This window comes from Sorex fumeus, unplaced genomic scaffold (assembly GCF_029834395.1).
Source record: "Sorex fumeus unplaced genomic scaffold, SorFum_2.1 ptg000050l, whole genome shotgun sequence".
NCBI classification, from domain to species: domain Eukaryota; kingdom Metazoa; phylum Chordata; class Mammalia; order Eulipotyphla; family Soricidae; genus Sorex; species Sorex fumeus.
The window spans coordinates 13,093,473-13,116,188 of record NW_026606107.1 but is presented as its reverse complement, the minus strand read 5'-3'; the positions used below and the strand labels follow the sequence as shown (position 1 = coordinate 13,116,188).

General features: G+C 39.5%; 2 protein-coding genes across 2 annotated transcripts in view; both read right to left on the bottom strand.

Annotated features, from left to right (window-relative positions):
- Nucleotides 1-4,976: 4,976 nt before the first annotated feature.
- Nucleotides 4,977-22,716, bottom strand: part of CHM (CHM Rab escort protein) — a 196,058-nt gene continuing 178,318 nt past the window's right edge. Inside the window, exons 14-15 of the mRNA XM_056124100.1 lie at nucleotides 21,023-21,183; nucleotides 4,977-7,039 (exon numbers count right to left, since the gene is read on the bottom strand). Of these exons, the coding sequence (XP_055980075.1) occupies nucleotides 6,854-7,039; nucleotides 21,023-21,183 (347 nt within the window). The 3' untranslated portion in view covers nucleotides 4,977-6,853. The remainder of the gene's footprint in view (nucleotides 7,040-21,022; nucleotides 21,184-22,716) is intronic.
- Nucleotides 11,694-18,111, bottom strand: LOC130032571 (transportin-3-like). The gene is given in 3 exon segments (XM_056124126.1): nucleotides 11,694-14,393; nucleotides 14,396-14,923; nucleotides 18,106-18,111. Coding segments are annotated over 3 exon segments (2,934 nt in total). The 3' UTR covers nucleotides 11,694-11,993.

Here is a 22,716-nt window from a genome sequence, read left to right as displayed (position 1 = left end):
TTTACTCCATTATTACAATGGATTCATTAGTTCTTTTTTTAAAAAACAAAAAACAAAATAGATAGTCCCATTTGTCTATCTCTGTTTTCACATTCTTGGCCAGTGGTGTGACATCTTTGAAGATACCATTAGCTTCAATGTCATGGAGAGTTTTGCCAATTTTGTCATCAATGTACCTTACGGATTCTGGTCTGATGCTTTTTTTTTAATGTAGGAGTACTGCTATTTATTCAGCCACTGATTAGCTGATTGAATTGGGCATGAACTCCACCTTACTTCTTTTTCATAATTTTATTTATTTTTCTTCTAATATTTATTTATTGAATCACTGTGGGAAAAGTTACAAAGCTTTCAGGTTTAAGTCTCAGTCATACAATGATCAAACACCTTTCCCTTCACCAGTACTCATTTTTCACCACCAAGAACCCCAATATACCCCCCTCCCACCCCTCCCAATGCCTGTGAGGCAGATGATTTCTACTTAACTTCTCTCTACATTGATTAAATTCATTATTTAGACAAAAGATGCACCATTATTGTTTAGAATTCCCCCCCCCCCCCAACAACCAGAATTGCTGAAAAGGCATTGTGAAATACTTTGTTTTCTATAGCTGGTATGAGAATCATATAATGTTATATAATGATTTTGGATTTCTGCAAAGAGCCAGATCATTATGAGATTGGTTTCTGTGCGTCTGGTGTTATGGCTGTGCTGGAGAGCCACTCATGGGGGGCAACTCGTGACCTTGGTAGGGCATGAAGGATGAACCAGTACCACTCCCCTTCCCTTGAGACTGCAGTTGCCCCGTCACTGCCGGCTCATACCTGGGCTTTCCTACAGGCTCTGAGGTGGCGGCCACCTTGCTGCAGGTGGCGGGGAGTGGGGGAGGCAGAAGGGAGCAACATCCTTTTCCTCCTGGGGAGGCATGGAGCCATAGTTGAATGCATGGTCCATTCACTTTTCTGCTGCAAGCTGTTGGGCTCTGGACTAAGTCCTTTTGCCTCTGGAGCCATGGCCGTGCTGGAGAGTCGCTCGAGGGGGACAAATCATGACCTCGGTAGGGCGTGAAGGCCAATCCGGTATCTGGTCTGATGTTGAGATCTTTAATCCATTTTAATCTTACTTTTGTACATGGGGTTAGCCAGAGATCTGAGCCCACTTTTTTGCATGTAGCTGTCCAGTTTTGCTAGCACAATTTGTTAAACAGGCTTTCATTGCTCCACTCCACATTTCTTGATCACTTATCAGAGATTAGATGATCATATGTTTGGGGGGAGATGCCAGTATATTCAACCCTGTTCTATTGGTCTGCAGCTCTGCCTTTGTTCCAGTACCATGCTGTTTTAATTATTACTGCTTTGTAGTAGAGTTTGAAGTTAGGGAGGTTGATTCCTTCCATTTTCTTTTTCCCGAAAATTGCTTAACTACTCGTGGAGCTTCTGCACCTCAAAAGAAAGAGTGACCAAAATACAAAGACAATCTACAGGATGGGAAAGAATATTCTCCCAATACCCATCTGACAAGGGGTTGATATCAAGGATATACAAAGTACTGGTTGAACTCCACAAGAAGAAAACATCCAACCCCATCAAAAAATGGGGCGATGGAATGAACAGAAACTTTCTCAAAGAAAAAATCCGAATGGCAAAAAGGCACATGAGAAAATGCTCTGCATCATTAATCATCAGGGAGATGCAGATCAAAACCACAATGAGATATCATCTCGCACCACAGAGACTGGGACACATCCAAAAGAACAAAAGCAACCAGTGTTGGAGCAGATGTGGCGATAAAGGGACCATCCTTCACTGCTGGTGGGAATGCCGACTGGTTCAGCCCTTTTGGAAAACAGTATGGACGTTTCTCAAAAAATTAGAAATTGAGCTCCCATTTGACCCAACAACATCACTCCTGGGAATATATCCCAGAGAAGCAAAAAGTATAGTTGAAGTGACATCTGCACTTGTTTGTTCACTGCAGCACTCTTTACAATAGCCAGAATCTGGAAAAAACCTGAGAGCCCGAGAACAGATGACTGGTAAAAGAAACTTTGGTACATCTACGCAATGGAGTAGTATGTAGTTGTTAGAAAAGATGAAGTCATGAAATTTACATACAAGTGATACTACATGGAAAGTATGCTAAGCGAAATGAGTCAGAGAGGGACAGACATAGAAAGATTGCATTCATCTGGGGAACATAAAGTAACAAAATAGGAGAATAACACCCAAGAATAGCCAAGATAAGTACAGGAAGGAGGTTCACTCCATGGTTTGGAGGCCAACCGTACATGCTAGGAGAAAAGGCAGCTCAGATAGAGAAGGGAGCACCAAATAAAGGACTGATGAACAAAAATATTATTTAGTGGCTAAAAAACCTGAGATGGATTTACTGTCTTCTTCTAAATCATACTCTTAAGTTGGGGTTAAGGCAGTGCAAGTGGACATAAGTGATTTAAAGAATCCCTCGATGGACGGTAGTCTTTTACTTGTATATCATTGAGGTTACTTGCTTAAACAGCATTTGTCTACGAGTCTACAGGACAATTTTCAGGACTCTTTCTGGAGGACCTGGCATTTGTCCTTTCAGTTCTCCATTAATAATTGGACCTGGTTTAACACTAAGTATACAATTCATGAGAATATCTTTCAGAACTGGGAGACAGGTTAAAGGGCAGTGAGAATGGGCATTTATAAATGCATATATACCCAATATACTGGGGATATTGGTGGTGGGGAATGTGCACTGGTGAGTTGGGTGTTTGATCATTGTGTGATTATAAATCAAACATGAAAGCTTGTAACTATATCTCACAGCGAATCACCAAAATTGAAAAAAAATAAATGCATATGTGGACAACAAGATAGATTCTGTAATGTTTGCTTATTTATAACCTAACGTGGTTGACACATATCTAGAAACAAAACAAGTGATAATTTACTATTTAGACTGGTAAAATAAATTTCAAGACAATCTTTTAATTTCTTGCCATAATACCATAATTTCAATGTTGAAAAAATAGGATACCACATCTAAAATGCATTAAAAAGACTTATTTTATTATACCTGAAAACTTATTGTAACAGTATACAAATTACGAGCATCATGTATTCATGCTTTTTAAGATATAACAAAATTAACCTTGTGAGAAAAATTATCCATTGCCAACATCAGTAAATAACTTATTTATAAGAAAACTGTTTAATCCCTGTTTTAAAATATCATTTCTATGTAACAATTGAATGACATTAGAAAATCGTTAGGACTTTAGGCAAAGGGCTGTCTTCTTGAGGACAATGGCTACAACAGATTAATAGCCATTTATTAAAGATAGCCTACTAAGTATCATATGAGATAGGGGAAATTTAAATTTTCCTAGGAAAAAATATAAATTTATTATATGTCTGTAGATATGGTATTCTTGGAAGCCATACCAATAAGAATCAGTGTAGTAGTGGTAGAGGGTTAGTAACTGGTTTTCATATTGATCACTAAACTCAGCAATATTATAACTTAGCTCATAAGAACCATGCATAATTAAACATATTATGACAAAACAAAATTCATTGATAACAACAATATTCAAATTTTAAAGTACTGTGAAAGATAATGCAGGAGATAAGGCACTTGCCTTGCATGCAACCTACTCCAGTTTGATCCCTGGCATCACATATGGTCTCCCAAGCATAGCTGGGGTCATTCCTGAGCAGGGAGCCAAGTATAAGAATCTTTAGCACTGCTGGGTGTGGCCCCAAATGCCCCCTCCCCTGAAAAATTTTTAATCAGTAAAGTCTGCTTCAGGTATACAACTTCAGGCTTACAGTTTTACAATAAAACCAAGTTGCTACTTTTTGACACGACACTATGAAAAATACTTATTTGTAATAATTAAGCTAGCTAAAAACTTTTAGAATAAATTCAATTACATTCTAAGACAACAAGAGATATCTAGAGTTCTTTAACACGAGTTTAACAAGCTGTGTTATATTTTAGTCATCACTAATCATATGCACGAATTTCTAAACATTTCAGCAATATTTAATGCATAACTTGTAAGAGAGATTCTTATGGTGGTTAGTGGATAAAAATTGCGTAGAATATGGGATCAGCCATGATACCAATGAGTATCTCCAAGTTTGTTCAATATTATAGTGGATAGCTGCAGATTTTCTTTTTTTCTGGGACTCTTTTGGTTGGCAATTACAGAAACATGAATGCTGCTTTAAGGTTGCCTTAACTCTAAATAGTACTACACCAAAATACCATATTTTTGTAGTCTTAGATACAGTTGGTGCAACTTACTGCAATTGTAGTTAGTCAAAACTCATATAAGTGGAAAGTATTTTATTGCTGGTATTGAGAGGCTGAACCAATTCCCGGTGCTCATTAAGTGTGTTAAAACCCAAATTGGGTTTTAAAAAGCATGATTTGACTTAAGAAAACCTTGAATCCAAATAACAAAGTAGATTATGATTCTAGACCTTATTTGTACCTTACAAAAGGGGAAGAAAGAAAGTGTCTAGGTAGAAGTGGTGTCGGAAGCTGGAAAATTTTTTTTTTTTGGTGTCTGATTTATTACCTGTAGGGAGCTGTGAAGGTGAGGGAATGGCAAAATTGCTTGGTTCTATCTTCTATGAGTGATTGACCTGATAGAGTCAGCCAGTTTCTTTTAAGATATCAAAGTCCAACTGCAGTAAAATATTTGATTAAGAACTGTTTTCAGGGCTGGAGGAATAGCACGGCGGGTAGGGCGTTTGCCTTGCACACGGCCGACCCAGGTTCAATTCCCAGCATCCCATATGGTCCCCTGAGACCGCCAGGAGTGATTTCTGAGTGCATGAACCAGGAGTAACCCCTGAGCATCGCCGGGTGTGACCCAAAAAGCAAACAAAAAAAACAAAAAAACAAAAAAAAACACCACAAAAAACTTTTCTATTTGTAGACATGCTACAATAGAAAACAATATAGGCTACACTACAAAAAGCAAACTTCTAATTTATCTAAATAAGTGTAAGTGAATGTTTAAAAAGAAAGAAACTCTCAGAGCTTGGCTTTATTTTTTCTCTTTTTTACATTTTTTAAGCTTTATTTTTTGGTCATACCCAGCGATGTTCAGGAGTCACTCCTGGCTTTGCATTCAGGAATCACTCCTGGTGGTGCTCAGGGAACCATATAGGATGCTGAGGATTGAACCCGGGTCAGCCTCATGCAAGGCAAACACCCTTCCGCTGTGCTATCACTCTGGCCTCAACTTTATTTTTTCAATGACAGGGATCAAACTCAAGTCCTCTCATATGCAAGACAATTAACTGCCCTATAACTGATCCATATCTCCAGCTCTCAGAGCTTAGCATTTGGGAAAAATTAGCATGTACACCATCACCAGAACTAGATTTAATGTCTATCTGAAGCCCCAAGATGTTTTGCTAAGTCCTTAAATTATGGATTATCAATAGCCATATCCTATTCAGATTCCTTGGAAGTTTTAGGTTTACCTACGAGAAAAAATAAGAAAATTTGTAGAGGGTTTTCCTATTAAGATTCAAGGACTATAATTCCATTTTACTTGTGTATTGGTCTATAAGACTATAAAACTCTAATTGTGGAAATAGATTTACTTTTAAAATTTGAATGGGATTCCTTAATTTTAAAATCTGAATGCAGGGTCAGAGAGATAATAAAGATATTTAGGCCTTGTTTTCAGCCAACCCTTAGTTCAATCCCTGTACTGCATAACGTCCGCTGAGCACCTCAAAGAATGACTGATGAGCACAAAGTCAGGAGTAGCTCCTAAACCCTGCTGGGTTTGTACTCACTAAACAATGCTTAATGAAATGAGTGATCTATTCAGCAAACAATTATTTACTGCATGTTAATAATCATCCAAGGTCTGTGGGAAATTCTTAAATAACTTTTAGAAAAACTATTTTTATAATGACATTGCACTTATATTCAAAATAATTCTAGATAGTAGAAAGAATAATACCATTTCTACCTTACATGTGGATAAACTATAGGCCAGCACTATTTAATCTGCCTAAAATCATCAGTAGTACAGCCAGGACGAATAATTTCCATAGACAGTTAGGCTTGTGCTTCAGTTATTTGACTTTATAGAATTTCCAAATACTGATTAACCCATCCAATTTCTCCACTCATTTTTATAATTTTTTTCATTATTAAGCTTTCCTGTGTATAAATAACCTATATTCAAATATCACTAAAACTAAAACATAAGTAATGACTTCATAATTTGCTTCTAAAATGCAAAACACTTGAATAGAGCAATTTTCAATATTTATCAACAGAAAAAAAGACTATTATAAACATAAGCTCTGACTATATGGCAAAACTTTGGTTTCCCAGGTACATTTATGTATGCTTTTATAAATTGTATCATGATAATCATACCCATGAAGAAAATATAATTCAAAAAATCAAAGCAAATATGTAGGCCAATTTTGAAGATATGACTCTCAAATAAAGAATAAAGTGCTGAAGCAAAAGTTGTTCTAGAACAACAGAATTATTAATGCACAGAATTATTTTCTTATCCATAGTTTTATTACTATGAGTCTTAATAGGACTCAATACATCTGTGATTATTGTATGATAATTACAAAAGTTTGGTATCTTAAAGCAGGCAAGTCAATGTCCTTTATAAGTATTTTGTGTTCTTAGAATATCCTCTTCAATGAAAATCCTTTTCGACTTCTATAAGTTCTTTCCTTGGAAATTCTGCATGTCAACTAACTGACTGACATTTTTAATATTTTTCACAGTTCTTCCATCTCTCAGAAGATTCTGAGAGAAGAGTGAATGCTCAAAATGGGGTATCCAGTGTTATAAGTGTTATTCAGAGGACTCCTCTGGGTTTCCTAGATGTACACTTTCCTTGGGAGTCTTTGAGTTGGTGTCTTGTATGGCTTCTGAAGTTTCTGGCTGAAAACTATCTCCATCAAGGATAATGTCTTCAGGATTTGGAGGGGGTGGACAGAAGTCTTCATTAGGGCAGATTTGCTGGAATATTGTTTCAGCCTGGCCAAAGAAGAAAGAATATTAAAAGTTTTAGACATTAGCTTAAAATACACGCATCTTTTCTGGAACTGTTTGAAAAATGGATTAGCAGCATTAATCATTTATTTAAATTACCCAGTATATGTGACTTGCTAAAACAAGAGAAAGGATCATTTTTTTCCTGCAAAGAGCCATTGGATATGTTCAACATCATTTGCAGGCAATACAATACGGGGAGATGAGCATTGGGCACCTATGAGAAGCACATTTACGGGACTCATCATGTACTAGGGCCAAACCACGTGGTCACAGAGGCCAGTCTGTAGGATGCAATATCCATAACCACTGCAAATTCGCTTTCATATTCCCATAACTTCTATTTTATACAAACTTCAAGTTTATCCTTCCTATATGTCAGAACTTGAAATCTGGTTGTTTATCAAGAAGCAAGTAGGAACAAATGAGACTACGTTCAACTAAGAAGATTCTGTACCTCAAAAGAAATGGTAACCAAAATACAAAGACAGCCCACGGAATGCAAAAAATTATTTACCCAAGATAAGAATTGAGTGCTGAAAGTATGCATGATAACCTTACAGTCTCTGTACTGCAAACCATAATGACCAAAAGAGGAAAAGGGAGAGAGAGAGAGAGAGAGAGAGAGAGAGAGAGAGAGAGAGAGAGAGAGAAAGAGAGAGAGAGAGAGAAAGGAGAGGGAGGGAGGGAGAGAGAGACAGAGAGAGACAGAGAGAGAGACAGAGAGAGAGGAAGTGCTTGCCATAGGGACAGGGGAGGGACCCCCCACTGGTGGTGGGAAATGTACACTGGTGATTCCCATTCTAATTTTGTGATACCCAATCTAATTTAACATATTACAAGGCATTGCTGGAATCAAGAAAAAATTTTCATTGTTTGCTCAAAAATGTTTCAATGTTTGCTTTTCTGATATAAGTATTTTTCTCATTGGGTTTAAAGATGTTTTGCAATGTTAATGAATGTGCACAGTGTGTTCTGTTCAAAGAGGTCTTAGAAGGCACATATGGTAGTTTAGAAGAAAGCAGACAGTCGGGGCAGCACTTCCTCCTTCCTTCTGCCTTAAATGCAGAAGCAAGAGGTAAAACTGCAGCAGTAATGTTATGAAATTGAACACTAACACAGCAAGGATAAAGAGTAGAGACATGAGGAGCTTGGCTCTTTGAGAATTGCTGGAACAGTATCGGAGACAATCATGACATAATAAGTTGGACACTCATAAGATAACAAGTATCTCTCAACTTAATTTAAAACAACAACAACAACAACAACAACCCGGGCTTTACTTAAATCACAAACTGACAAATTTGCACTCTAAAGAGTTATGATTATGGGGGTATGGTGCCGCCAGCAGGTCAATCTGTACCTGTGAGGTGAGTGCATCAGCAGCCTCATGGCGCCTTCAGACTTCCGGATACCCAAAAATTGCTGCTGTGCCTTTGGCCAGACCCCAAAAACTTGGGCAAAGTTTACCAAGAAAGTAAATGGCCAAAAGTTAGGTATGTGGGAAACACACCCACAAACCACCTCTGGCTCAGCTATATAATTAGAGGCATGGTCTCTCTTGTTCCTGATTGAACTGCTTAATGGCCATGATCCCAGAGACTCAGAAACAAATCTCGAAACCCAGTGGCTTTTGGCAGAAATGCGTCCGGTCCCTGCAGTAGGTTACAAGTGCTGGGCCAACCCAGGTGGGAATAGGTTTCGTGACTTGGCCTGTTCCAGTGCCTGCCATTCTTCAGAGGTCACTGGACAGTCACGTTTGGCCCCCAGTGACGAGACACGCAGGGCCTCACGGGATGTGGGGGGAGCCGGGCCTGTCCTCCCCACCCCAACGAGACCCCAAGTCATCACTCACGAATGGCCTCTCTGGCTCCTGATCAAGTTGCTTAATGGCCATGATCCCAGAGACTCAGAAACAAATCTCAAAACCCACTGGCTTTTGGCAGAATTGTGTCCGGACCCCACAGAATGTTACTATCGCCAGGCCACCCCAGGGAGGAAAGGTTGTTGTCATTCTGCCTGCTTCCCCTTGGCAGCTCAGTGGCCATCATCCTCCAGAGGCCACTGGACAGTCAGGCTTGGGCCCACAGTGATGAAACGTGTTGGTCCTCACAGGATGGGGAGGGGAGCCGGGCCTGTCCTCCTCACTCCAACGAGACCTCAAGTCATCGCCCACGAATGGCCTCTCTGGCTCCTGATCAAGCTGCTTAACAGCCATGATCCTAGAGATTCAGAAACAAATCTTGAAACCCAGTGGCTTTTGACAGAAATGTGTCAGGACCCCGCAGCAGGTTACTGTCGCTGGGCCACCCCAGGGGGGAAAGGGTGTTGTCCCTCTGCCTGCTCCCCCTTGGGGGCTCAGTGGCCGTCATCCTCCAGAGGCCATTGGACAATCAGGTCTGGGCCTGCAGTGACAAAACTTGTTGGGCCTCACAGAATGGGGGTGGAGCCAGTCCTGGTCTCCCTGTCCCAACAAGACCCCCAGTCATTGCCCACGAATGGCCTCTCTGGCTCCTGATCAAGCTGCTCAACGGCCATGATCCCGGAGACTCAGGAACTAATCTTGAAACTTAGTGGCTTTTGGCAGAAATTCCTCCAGATTTAAGTGTTAAAATTTTGGAATTTCAAAATCACATGGTTCTACTGCAGCCACACAGCATCATATGTTATTCATAACCAGTAATAGAACACAAATTGTCTACTGTTGCCTTTTTAGCAGATCTGAGTGTTGGGGTAAAATCTCAAATAATAATGGTGGGTCTGGTGACAAAATATTGAATGTGATCAAAGTAGAGAGAGGGAGTAATGTGGAAATCATTTGCCCCACAGGTAGGGGGAGGGTATGGGATGGGGGTATACTGGGGTTTTTGGTGGTGGAGAATGGGAACTGGTGAAGGTATGGGTGTTTCATTGTATGACCGAGACTTAGACCCGAAAGCTTTGTAACTGCTCTCACGGTGATTCAATAAATAAAATTATAAAAAATGAAAAAAAAGTTATGATTAAATGTAATTTGGAGAATACTTATCCTACTTCTGAACCCTGCTTTCATATCTATGAAACAGTACACGGTAAGTTTTTATATGTGGATAGTTGGCCATATCATTGTTATTAATAATAAGTAAAAATTTCAATAACAAAATTGGATTTTGGCAGCCTAAAAAACATGGAAACAAATGTGTTTTTAATTAAGAAAAAGCAACTGAAATAAACACAAGTAAAAGAAAGAAAATGTGGCAAATAACACTGTATTTTATTCTAAACATTTTAGGATGAATACAGTTCACCATTACATATGTGTTCCTTTCACACTAAATAGCATGGATATCCATCCTGTCACTGTCCTCCCGTTGTTCATTGATTTGCTCGAGCGGGCCCAGGAATGTCTCCACTGTGACAATTGTTACTGTATTTGACATATCCAATATGTCATGAGTAGCTTGCCAGGCTTTGCTGTGCTGGGGAGATACTCTAGGTAGCTTGCCGGGCTCTCTGAGAGGGGCAGAGGAATCAAACTCGTGTCGGCCATGTTGGCTGCATGCAAGGCAAATGCCCTACCCACTGTATTATTGCTCAAGTCCATGGATATCCTAAATGGTAAAATAGTCATTAAAGAGTTTTAGGTGTTTCTTTTTAACTAGAGAGATACATCAGTAGGCTGACCAAATACTTTGCATGTGGGAGGCCCAAATTAAATTCTGTCACTGCGGGTGCCCCAGCAATGCCAGGATTTACCCTAAGCTCAGAGGCAGGATTTGCCCCTTAGCACCACCAGTTGTGGCCCGCATAAACAAAAACATAAAAGATGTTTGCTTAAGGCTACAATGTCATCCCATCATGCTTTAACCTTTCTCACTGAGGTACACAAAAGATCATCTACTGTAACAGTCCAGAGGGCAAAACAGTCTGTTGACTATTTTTGAAAAGAAACAAAAGTCTTAATGGAATAAAAGCATTCTTTATCAGTTGCCTATCATTACCTTTTGAATGCAATAGAGCTGAGTAATTGCAAGAGAGACATGGAATAAAAAATCTAAGATATTATTATCTGGCCATCTGCTGCATCAGGAATCTTTAAACATCACTAAAATTGATATTCATTTGGAATAAGTAGAAGGATAGTAAGCAGAAAGATTTGAGATTTGGTGTGATGTTCAAAAGAGGAACAAGGAGAGGAAAAGTAAATTCTATCCTTCTTGAGTACATTCTGGGACATGCAATTTTTTAATATTAAATATTTCGTACAAATGATTTGGTCTATTCTGAGACCTCAATCTCTCTCTCTCCCTCTCTCTCTCTCATCTTTGCAGATAATGCTTAGTCACAGCCCTCATAAGGAGGACTGTGGTCAGAGAGAACCTCTACCTCACATATAAATTCCTCCAATAGCCTTTTTGTTTTTATCTCTACCTTAGTCTGTTTGTGACTACTTTTTCTCCCTTTTACTCAATTCATACAATCATCACTAAATACTGTTAATTATATCTCCTAGTTCTTGACTCCTTCTGCTCTTTCCTTAGTGTTATAATCCATGAGTGTACCATATTTCTCTTAGATAATGGCAACTGCCCTCAGAGGAGTCTACAGAAAGTAAATCTCTGTTTTATTTTTTTTCCTCTTTTTTATTTCCTTAAAATTATTTTTTCCGTTTAGAAACAAGTTCACCAGGAAACCAGCTCCCCTCCCCCTGCGCCATGAGGCTGCAGGCCTCTTTTTTGAGACAGCGCTGATTTTCCCTCACACCCCCAAACAGGAACTCCTTGGGGTGGCCCTGGAAGGCTGGAGTCTTTCCCTTTTTGTCGGGATGCCCTGGTGGCAGTGAAGGCCCCTCTGCCACACGGAGGTTTCTGATTGTGGGACACAGTCTGGTTTTTGTCGTCTTCCTGTCTTCTAATTAAAAAAGACATTCCTGGGTGACAGGCACAGTGCAGGAGTGCAGCTATCGGAACAGCCTGGTGAAGTCTCGCAAGGCCCAGCAAACTTGTTTACATTCCTCAGCACTAGTGACTTGCTTGTGGAAGTCTGTAAGCTGTTTGTGTGTCACTGTCACAGCTCCCACGGTCGTCTCCTTTGGCAAACCTTTCAAGGAATTCTCTAACCACCGACAAAAAGTCGGTCTGTCAACCTGCATGATCTCCCAGAGCACTTCGGCCATGTCTGGTAGTGTATAGGGGGGGAGGCAGAAGCAGCACGTGTGGAGCAGCTGGCTTACGAGCTGTTGGCCAAGCTGGTTCATCACTTGTCCAATCAGTTCTTTCTGTAATTCAAAGTCGTCTTCATGATCATTGACTACTCCTGTGTGGATGAGGTCTCGTAGGAATCTCATGACACTACAATTGGCATCCCGGTGGTCGAGGGTGGTATAGGCAATGGCCCACTGTAAAATAGGAATGACCACTTGGCTCCTCAGTAAGGTGACAGGGCTACGTTGAATAAACCTGGTGGCTAGCCTGAACAGGTCGTCCACGGTGTCGGGGTGATTCTGCAGCCTGTTCTGCTGTTCCAGGAGCTGAAAGGTGGGGATGCACAGTGCCTGGAGCATGTCCAGCAGCCCCTGCCGACAGCCCTCCTCCATGCCATACACATCCACAAGGATACTCCCCAGGTACAGGAAACAGGAATGCTGATGTACATGGTACACATTCACCATCTGTGTAACGAGCGGCTGCAAGAGGGCAGCAGAGCCTTTGCCGACACAGTGGACGGCAAAGCGGAGACACCTGCAGCAATGCTCCACGATCCGATTATCAGCCCGATGCTTATTCAGAGTTTCAGACAAAACTGGCCAGATTTCCTGTATGACTTTTTGGCATGGATGAGTCTGTCCATTTTCCACGATGGGATTGGTATGTCTAAATATCACTGCGAGGCGATCTAAGAACACAGTGGGGTCTGATGACAGGCCGTTGCTGGGCTCCTGAGACAACAGCTTTTTCAATGCCATAACCTGTACAGAACATAGTTCACTAAGGCATTCAGTAATCTTATCCAAAGGTAATCTGGCTAGGACAAGTGATGTTCCTTTCAACAAGCCCACAGCAGCTTCTGGAGACAACATAAAGGAGTCAAGGGAACGGGCAATCTCCAAGAGTCCATTAAAGTGCTGAGCCATGTGATCCCGGCAAACAGAGCATAAGTTGTGAATGGCTTTAGCTGCAACAGAAGCCAGAGGCTTTTCACACAGGTCTTTCATCAAGTAGCCCAACACAGGGTCAAGGAACTGAGGGTTTTGGTCGACCACTTCACTCATCTCTCCGACCAACTCAATGCTGGTGTAGGGCACGGCGGTATGCACGCTCTCAGGCAGCCGGACCACACCTTCCAGGACCTCCACAAGGGTCGGGTTGTTCTCCGGATCAACACTCTTTGCTATAGCAGCCATGATAAAGAGAACCGCTTCTGTCACCTCCCAGGGTGGGTTGCCTTCTTTCAGAGTAGAATATAACTGAGCAAAACACTCCATAGACCCAATCAAGAAAATCAAGTCTTTCACCAGTTCTGATACCCTCATCCGAAACTCCCCAAAGTTGTCAGTCTCTTCAGGAACCCCCTCATGGTCTGGTTCCAGCTGGCAGTTTCGAGCCAAGGCATGAAGCAGCCTCTGAATGTAAGCTTTGAAGATACCATGAATTACTTCATCATTAGTTTTATATAAATGCTCTCCTAGTCGATACCAAAAGTTAAAGGAAATTTCTACAACCTCATACTGCGGATGTCCTGCACAGATAAGAAGCAGTTCTAGGGTCCACAGGTCCCCAAGACCTTGGCCTGGAGTACAAACAATTTTCTCAAGAAAAGTTTCACATAGTTCAGTGAAAATACGACAGTAATTCAAAATTTTGTCTAAATCTTCACGTGCCACAGCCATGTAATAGGCGGTCTCCAATGTCAGAACTCCTTGAAAAAGTTGCATGGCTAATGGCAAATTAGTTTCCACGTTCTCAATCGCATAGAGAGCTGAGCATACACAATCTGAAGCAGCTTCATGAAGGTTGGATGAGGTTTTATCCTGTTGCAAAACTTCAAAAAGGAGTGCTAGTAACTTATTATTAGCCATAAAGTTACTGTCTAAAACTCCTAAATTAAACCAACTTCCCAAACAGCGGAAGACCTTCATAAGCATTTTCTCATCCGTTCCTGCTTTTTCTACACAGGTCATCAATAGAGATACTACTGTACTAGAGTAGAAGGCCAAATCTTCTATAATTTCCATATGCCAATTAGCCCCAATATGTAAGGAACGGCTATGTACTTCTTCAGGTAATACTGTAAGGATCTCCAGCAGAAAAGGCAGAGAAGTTACATCATTGCTATATTTTTCCACTATTGCTATATATATATTGCTATATTTTTCCAGGAAGGCATCTGTAGGGTAAGGTCTGCTATTGCTAAAGCCAGCTGTGTTACAATGACAGGTGACAAGTCTTTCAAGTTCTGGATATGAGTTAATAATGAGTCCCGTAAAGAGGCATGAGAGTCTGTGGGGAGCTCATAAAATGAGGTCTGAATCTTCATTTTCATGGTCTGTGCAGCAAAATAGCATGATTCCACATCCTGACGTATCTGTAACAACTGGTCTGAAATCTCCCATGTGTGAACCGAACGCTGCAGCTCCCCCAGCCAAAACGAGGCACGCTCCTTGCCGCTGGGGTACGGGTGGTGGTAGAGCGCCTGCACCGCCTGGTACACGAGCTGCAGGGTGGGCTTGGCCCACCGCGCCGGCCCTCGTCCTGAGCCGTCTCTCCGGGGGGCTGGCCCTCTGCCTTCGCGCCTCCTCACTGTGTCGGCCACGGACGCTCCCAGACTGGCGCCATCTCCTCTTTGGCCGTTACCGGGGCAGAGGGGGGGTTCTCCCTGGAAGTCGCCCCCCTCGGAAACAAGAGGTTTGAGCGTATTCCGGTTCCTGGGCCTTTTTCTTTCGTTCTTTCTTTTTTCTTAACCGAGGCTCTTCCTTAAAACAGTCCAGGCTTCTTGAGTCCCGACGGGGGTGCCTCGCAACCCCCCCCCCCACCACCGCCGTTACCGCCGCCACGACCGCCGCGGACTCTAAATCTCTGTTTTAAAACTTTGGCTTAAAACTTTTTAAAAACTCTGCATTTCTAAAGAGTGCTGCAATGAACAAACAAGTGCAGATGTCACTTTGATCATACATCTTTGCCTCTCTGGGATATATTCCCAGGAGTGGTATTGCTGGGTCAAATGGTAGCTCAATTTCTAATTTCTTGAAAATGGTCCATACTGTTTTCCAAAAGGGCTGAACCAGTCGGTATTCCCACCAACAGTGAAGGAGTGTCCCTTTCTCACCACATCAGCGCCAGGATGGGGAAATGGGTATGGGAGGGATACTGGGATCCATGGTGGTGGAAAATGGGCACTGGTGGAGGGATGGGTACTTGATCATTGTATAATCGAAACCCAAGCACAAAACTTTGTAAATCTACAACTGTACCTCATGGTGTTCTACTAATAAAAAACAAACAAACAAAAACCTCTGCATTTCTAAAAGGATACAAAACCAAGATATCTCTAAGACAACACAATACCTTTCATGTCACCTTCCCTGGGTTTTATCATCATCTGCTTGTAATTCCTGTTTCCTTTCAGATTTCTGCTTCATTAATACCTTCTATTTGTGCTTTCATAAACAGACCTTGACATTTACAATGCAGATGACATAACAACTGGTATGTTTCAGATCAATTATACTTGAGCGAAGAATTGCTGCTCATCTTTTACATACTTCTCTGTAAGGCCCTTTGATTCTTAAAGATGAGTTGCTTATATTGATTTCGCTTTTCCCATTTGCAAATTTTAATTGCTCATCAAAAAATTCAACATAAAATAGTTACTAAACTATATTAGGCATCCATTTAGCACATTTAACACACATACAAACTATTATTTTACTTATTCTAAGTACTGCATAATATAATCTCATTTAGACACTGACCTATATGATGGTTATTGGCTGCCTACTTTTCAGCAGTAGGGTTGGTGAGAATAAATAAATCAAATTCATCATAGGGTGAATGTGGGGAAAGAAAGGAAAATACTATAATCAAATGCATCATATATTAATAATTACTATAAGGGAATCAAAATAGTATTTGGTAAACTTCTGACTAGATTTTTAAGGAATATTTCTCTCAGGAGTAAATATTAAGCTGAGATTTTAATTCTAGGAATCAATCAATCATGAAAAGGTTGACAGAAGTGCTTAAGAAAAATCTGATTCAAAAGACTGTAGTGGAGAAATAAACAATGGAAGGTAGAGGGGAGTGAGAAGCCAGTAACTTGAATATGTCATGGGGAGTTTGCCAGGCTTTGCCGTGCGGGCGAGATACTCTTGATAGCTTGCCAGGCTCTCCGAGAGGGGCAGAGGAATCGAACCCGGCTTGACCGGGCTGGCTGCGCGCAAGGCAAACGCCCTACCGCTGTGCTATCGACACAAAACAAAAATATTCTGTCAACAAAGCAATTTTAAGTATATATAATATATCTAAGTTAGTAATCTAAACGTTGCATAACATAACACATGTGTGATCAAACACTTCAGCCAAGCAGACATGCAGTAAAATCTTAACTCAAAAACTTTGAGGTAAAGTGACCTTTGGACAAATTATTCAGTTCATTTGAGTCTCAATTTTTTCAGCTATAAAATGGAAATATCATGGATACATATCTCAAGGTGGTGCTATAAGGCCCAAAAAAGACAATATATGAGTGTGTGTGTATATATATATATATATATATGTGTGTGTGTGTGTGTGTGTGTGTATATATATATTTAGGATAGTGTCTGGTCTGGTACACATACAATATTCAAGGCACAGTACCATTAGAAAACATCATGTCTACAGTATCCATTATGTAACAATACATAAGATGCATATCAAAAGTTCTAATGAGTTGATAATCTGTTCATAAATAAATGCTCTCTCTACATGGTAGTTTTTGCCAGCCCAAACCATATCAGGCAATTTATTTTTATTTCTTCTTTTCATTTATTTAGAAATTAAAGAGCTGTGATTTACAAAGTTATTTGACCATTGGGTCAAAGCAGAAATAAGAGAAAAAAATAAAGTAACTCTTTGGAGGGCTGGAGAGATAGTGCAGTGGGTAGGGCATTTTCCTTGCATGTGGCCGACTGGTTCAATTCCATATGGGCATCCCATATGGTCCCCAAACATGCCAGAAGTGATCCCTGAGAGGAGCCAGAAGCCAGCCCTGAGCACACAGGTGTGGCCCCCAAACAAAAACAAAGAAAATAACTCCTTGAAAAGAACATGAATGAAGACACAAATTATAAGAACTTGGGACACAGCAAAAGTATTACTAAGAGAGAATTTCATAGCAACACAGGTTTACATCATGAAAGAAAATAAACCATATAGCCTTATATCTCAAAGGACTATAAAGAGAACAACACATGAAACCCAAAGTCAAAAAAATACATATCAAGCTGAAATAAATCAAATAGAACCAAAGAAGACAACAGAAGGAAACAATGCAGCAAAGATCTGATTCTTCAAAAAAAAAAAAAAAAAAAGGCGTTGATAAGATCTAAGCTATGATCAGAAAGAAAAAAGAGAAAACTCTAATAAACAGGAATAAAAGTAAAAGGGAAGATGTTATAATATGCAAGAAATAGAAAAGATCATAATAGATTATTATAAATAAATTTATGCCTCTAAGTTAGAGAGCTAGAAAAACTGAACACATTTTTAGATTCCTTTACTTTCTAATACCTAATCTATAGTGAATGAAAACTCAAACTGGGAAGTTACAAGAAAGAAAACTGAAAATATTAATAAAAAGTCTCCTCAAACTAAAGCCCAGGTCCAGATTACCAGGCTTTAATAGTGAGTTCAACAAAATTTTTACAAAATAACTATTACCTTTCTTTTTTAAGTTCCTCAAAAAAAAATTGAAAAAAAAATTCTTCCAATTTATATAGAAATGGGTATAATACTACCTCTATCCAAAAAGCACAGAGATATTTCACAAAAAAATGAAAATTAGCCATCACTATCCATGATAAATACAGATACCAACATCCTTTCCTTACTTTTTATTAATTAAATATACATTAATTGCAGGATCAAACTTTCTGATGAAGAGGGATTTATTTTTTAAAATAGTTTTCCAAGAGGAATTTAGCCTAGGGATACAGTGGTGTCTTTAGTGATTTGACTCCACTAACAAGAAAAATAAGAGCACAAATAAATGGTATTATGTCAAACTAAATGCTTCTGTGCCATCAAATAAACTATTACTAAAGTTAAAACTGATCCTATTGAGTGAGAAAAAATATTTGCACACTATACATCTCACTAATAGCTAATACCCAAGAGATATAAAGCAATCCAAAATATTGACAAAAAAAAACCCCAATAGCCCCATCAAATACAGAAGGAATGAACAAAAATTTCTTCAATGAAGGCATAAGATAGCCAATAGTTAGAGGAAAGAAATTCTCGGTATCACTGACTATCAGGGAAATTAAATTCAAAACAGTATGAGATCACCTCACACCAGTGAGAACAGCCTATATCAAAAGGCCAAAAATAAATGCTGGTGAGGGTATGCAGAAAATGAAACCTCATTCATATTTGGTGAGAATGTAAAATTGTTCAGCTTCTACAGAGACCAGTAGGAAATATTCTGAAATAATTAAAAACAAAACATATGACTCCACAATTCTACTCTTAAGTATATAGCTAAAAGCACACAAAAATAATTTGAAAAGATGTGGAAATATACCAATGTTCACTGTATTGCTTTTTATAACAGCTTAGATCTGAAAATAATTCAAAATTACTAATATCAGATGAGTGCTTAAAGAAGAGCAGTCTATTTACACAATGAACTAATACTCATTTATTTTTTAAATAGATGATCTTATTGCCTGCTACAGCTTGGATAGAACTGGAAGCTGTTATGCTAAGCAAATAAGTCAGAGGGAGAAAGCAAAATACCAGATGATCTTACTCATTCATGTACACGAAAATGATCTTATTCATATACACGAAGAAATAAAGCAAGAGTACAAAAATTTCCTACTAAACAACATCTATCAACTCTGAGGACAGAATTGAGGTTACCACGGTGGGGGAGTTTATTTGAAAGTTCCTATGATCAGTGCTGGAGAAAGTATGCTAGCTAACAGTATAACCATAATACATAAATTTATTGTTGCAAACTAATGCTACCTCAATTAAAAAAAAGGGGGGTCTGAGCAAGAGCACACTGGGAAAGACACTTGCTTCGCATGCGACCTACCTAGGTTTGATCCCCAGCACCACATAAAGTTTCCTGAGAATTGCCAGGAATGATCCCTCAGTGCAAAGCTAGAAGTAAGCCCTGAACACTGCTAGTAATGGCCCAAAAAGTAAATAAAAATTACATATATGACGAATATGCATAAGGATAAGTAACATTACAGTATGTTATATAAATATATATGCATATACATACACATATACATAAATATATCTGTATATATATATATCAGAAGAATAATATCCGTGGCCAGGGAAAACAGGGGTTAGGAGGACTGGTCAATAATTGGAAATAACCACAGATGTGTGTGGGGCTGAGGGTAGGTAATATAGATAAGAGACTGTTGTGACAATAATAGCCGGAAATGATCACGTTGGACAAGATCTGAGTGTTAAAACATGTAAAGAGGTATTATGGATAACCTTTCAGTATCAATATTGAAAACAAGAGAGAGAGGAGAGAGAGACAGAGAGAGACAGAGAGACACACAGAGAAAGAGAAGGAAAGTGCCTGCCATAGAGGCAGTAGAGGCAGGCAGGAGGTGGAGGTTGGGGGCTGATGGGAGGGAACCTGGTGACAATGATGCTGAGAAATATACTCTGGTAGAGCCATGGGTGTTGGAATACTGTATGACTGAAATCCAACCATGAATAGGTTTGTAAAATAAAAACATCCAAAAGAACAAAAGCAACCGATGCTGGTGCGGATGTGGCGAGAAAGAGACGCTCCTTCACTGTTGGTGGGAATGCCAACTGGTTCAGCCCTTTTGGAAAACAGTATGGACAATTCTCAAAAAATTAGAAATTGAGCTCCCATTTGACCCAGCAATACCACTCCTGAGAATATATCTCAGAGTGGCAAAAATGTATAGTCAAAATGACATCTGCACTTGTTTTTTCACTGCAGCACTCTTTACAATAGCCAGAATCTGGAAAAAACCTGAGTGCCCGAGAACAGATGACTGGTTAAAGAAACTTTGGTACATCTACACAATGGAGTACTATGTAGCTGTCAGAAAAGATGAAGTCATGAAATTTACATACAAGTGGTACTACATGGAAAGTATCATGCTAAGCGAAATGAGTCAGAAAGAGAGGGATAGATATAAAAAGATTGCATTCATCTGGGGGACATAAAGTAACAAAATAGGAGACTAATACCCAAGAATAGCCGAGATCAGTACCAGGAGGATTACTCCATGGCTTAGAGGCAAGCCGGGCATTCTAGGGGAAAGGGTAGCTCAGATAGAGAAGGGAGCACCAAATAAAGGGTGTTTGGAGGATACTCCCAGGATGGGAGATGCATGTTGAAAGTAGACTATGGACCGAATATGACTGCCACTCAATGCCTCTTTTGCAGACCACAACACCCAAAAGGAGAGAGAAAACAGAGGCAGGGTGGGATGGGGGGATGGGGGTGGGAGGGATACTGGGATACATGGTGGTGGAAAATGGGCACTGGTGGAGGGATGGGTATTTGATCATTGTATAATTGAAACCCAAGCACAAAAATTTGTAAGTCTACAACTGTACCTCATGGTGTTTCACTAATAAAAATATTTAAAAAAATAAATAAGAGAAAGGCTTTTCTGCTTGCATTTTTTTTACCTCCCAGAATAAAAAACAAATAACTTTCTAATAAAACCAAACTGACAGAGAATGAGAAACCACAATAAAAAAATATTACCTGTCTGACTGCAGGATCATTACCTAAACCACAGTCGGGGCCAGAGCAGACATAAACATTGGGTGGTAAATCATTGTAGGAGTTCCTGCTGACATCTGAAGAATCTCTCATATTAAAGTAAATAGCCCACAGAAGTCTTGGTTTTTCCACTTCTTCATTTTCTAAAAGACAGGCAAAAATTTTACCTATATTTAAAGCACAATATATTTGTCAATTACTATAATAGTCATTTTTTAAACAAAGTTCTGATGTAGCATAGTAAATTTTAACTTTGTATGAAGTAAATTAATAAATTTGTAAATGTATATTTCTATACATGTATTTGGCATTTTAAACAATGATAGCTTTTCAGTCTAACCAAAGACATTAGAATTTAAATAATTTAAATATCAAAAAGATTAGATTAATATCTGTATTCTTCCCCTGGATTTCTTATACTACTCTGAAGCCTTACCAAAGTGCTTTTAAACACATAATCTTAAAAATTATGCCTATGAAATAAAAATTTAAGATGAATTATTTTGCTTCATAAAGCTAAATATTATATGAGGTGTATGTATGTACATGATTACGAAATGTCCAGAACAGGCAAGTCTATAGAGAAAGGGAAGAGACACATTTTGGGGGGCCTGGGAGGAACTAGAATTAGAAAATGATGGATAATGGTAATAAGGTTTATTTGGTGTTTTAAAAGCTGTGGTGATGCTGGAAGTCTACCTCAAGTGCAGGGGGAGAAGGCAGTTGGGATAGACGGGATCACCATGACAAAGATAGTTGGAAATATAGGCAAAGGAATATGATAATCTCTCTCAGTATCTGTATTGTAAACCACAGTGCCAAAGGGGGAGGGGAGGAGAGGGGGGAAAGAGAGAGAGAGAGAGAGAGAGAGAGAGAGAGAGAGAGAGAGAGAGAGAGAGAGAAAGAGAGAGAGAGGGAGAGGGAGAGGGAGAGAAGGAGAGGGAGAACGAGGGAGAGAGAGGGAGAAAAGAAAAGTGTCTGCCAAAGAGGCAGCAGACTGGGGGAGAGTGGGGTGAGGGAAACTGGGGACACTGGTGGTGGGAAATGTACACTGGTGTAGGGATGTGTGTTGGAATACTTTATGACTGAAACCTGACAATGAACAGCTTTTTAACTATGGATTTCAAGGTGATTCAATGAAAAGAAATGGTGATATCTGAACAATTTTTGAATATATTTTAAAACATTTATATTCATACATAAGCAAATATATGTGAATTATAACTTAATAAAGCTGTCATTAAAATAATATTTTAGGATGAAAGCTTTTGTTTTTAACTCAATGTTCATTAATGTTTTGACTATTTGAATATGAAAGTAATAACAACTTCCAAACAAAAAAATAAAATTGTAAGGCTGAAAGCCATTTTTAGAACAGATGCTTTAAGTATTATAGGTATTGGATTATCAGTTATGAATACATAAATAAAGTAGACTGAGTCCTTCTCTGGATTTCTTATGGTCCCTCGTACATAGCAAACTTTAATGAATGGGGCGATTCATCCCCATATGTTGAGTACACAACTTTCTCTGGGGCACATGTGACATTCTCCAAGATAAAACTATATTCTGGGTCAAAAAAACATGCCACCCTTTTGTTTCACCCACTGCAGTGCTTGCATGGCTCATGGACTCTCCAGGGGTATTATTCCCTGTGCCTGTGTTCAACTTTGTGC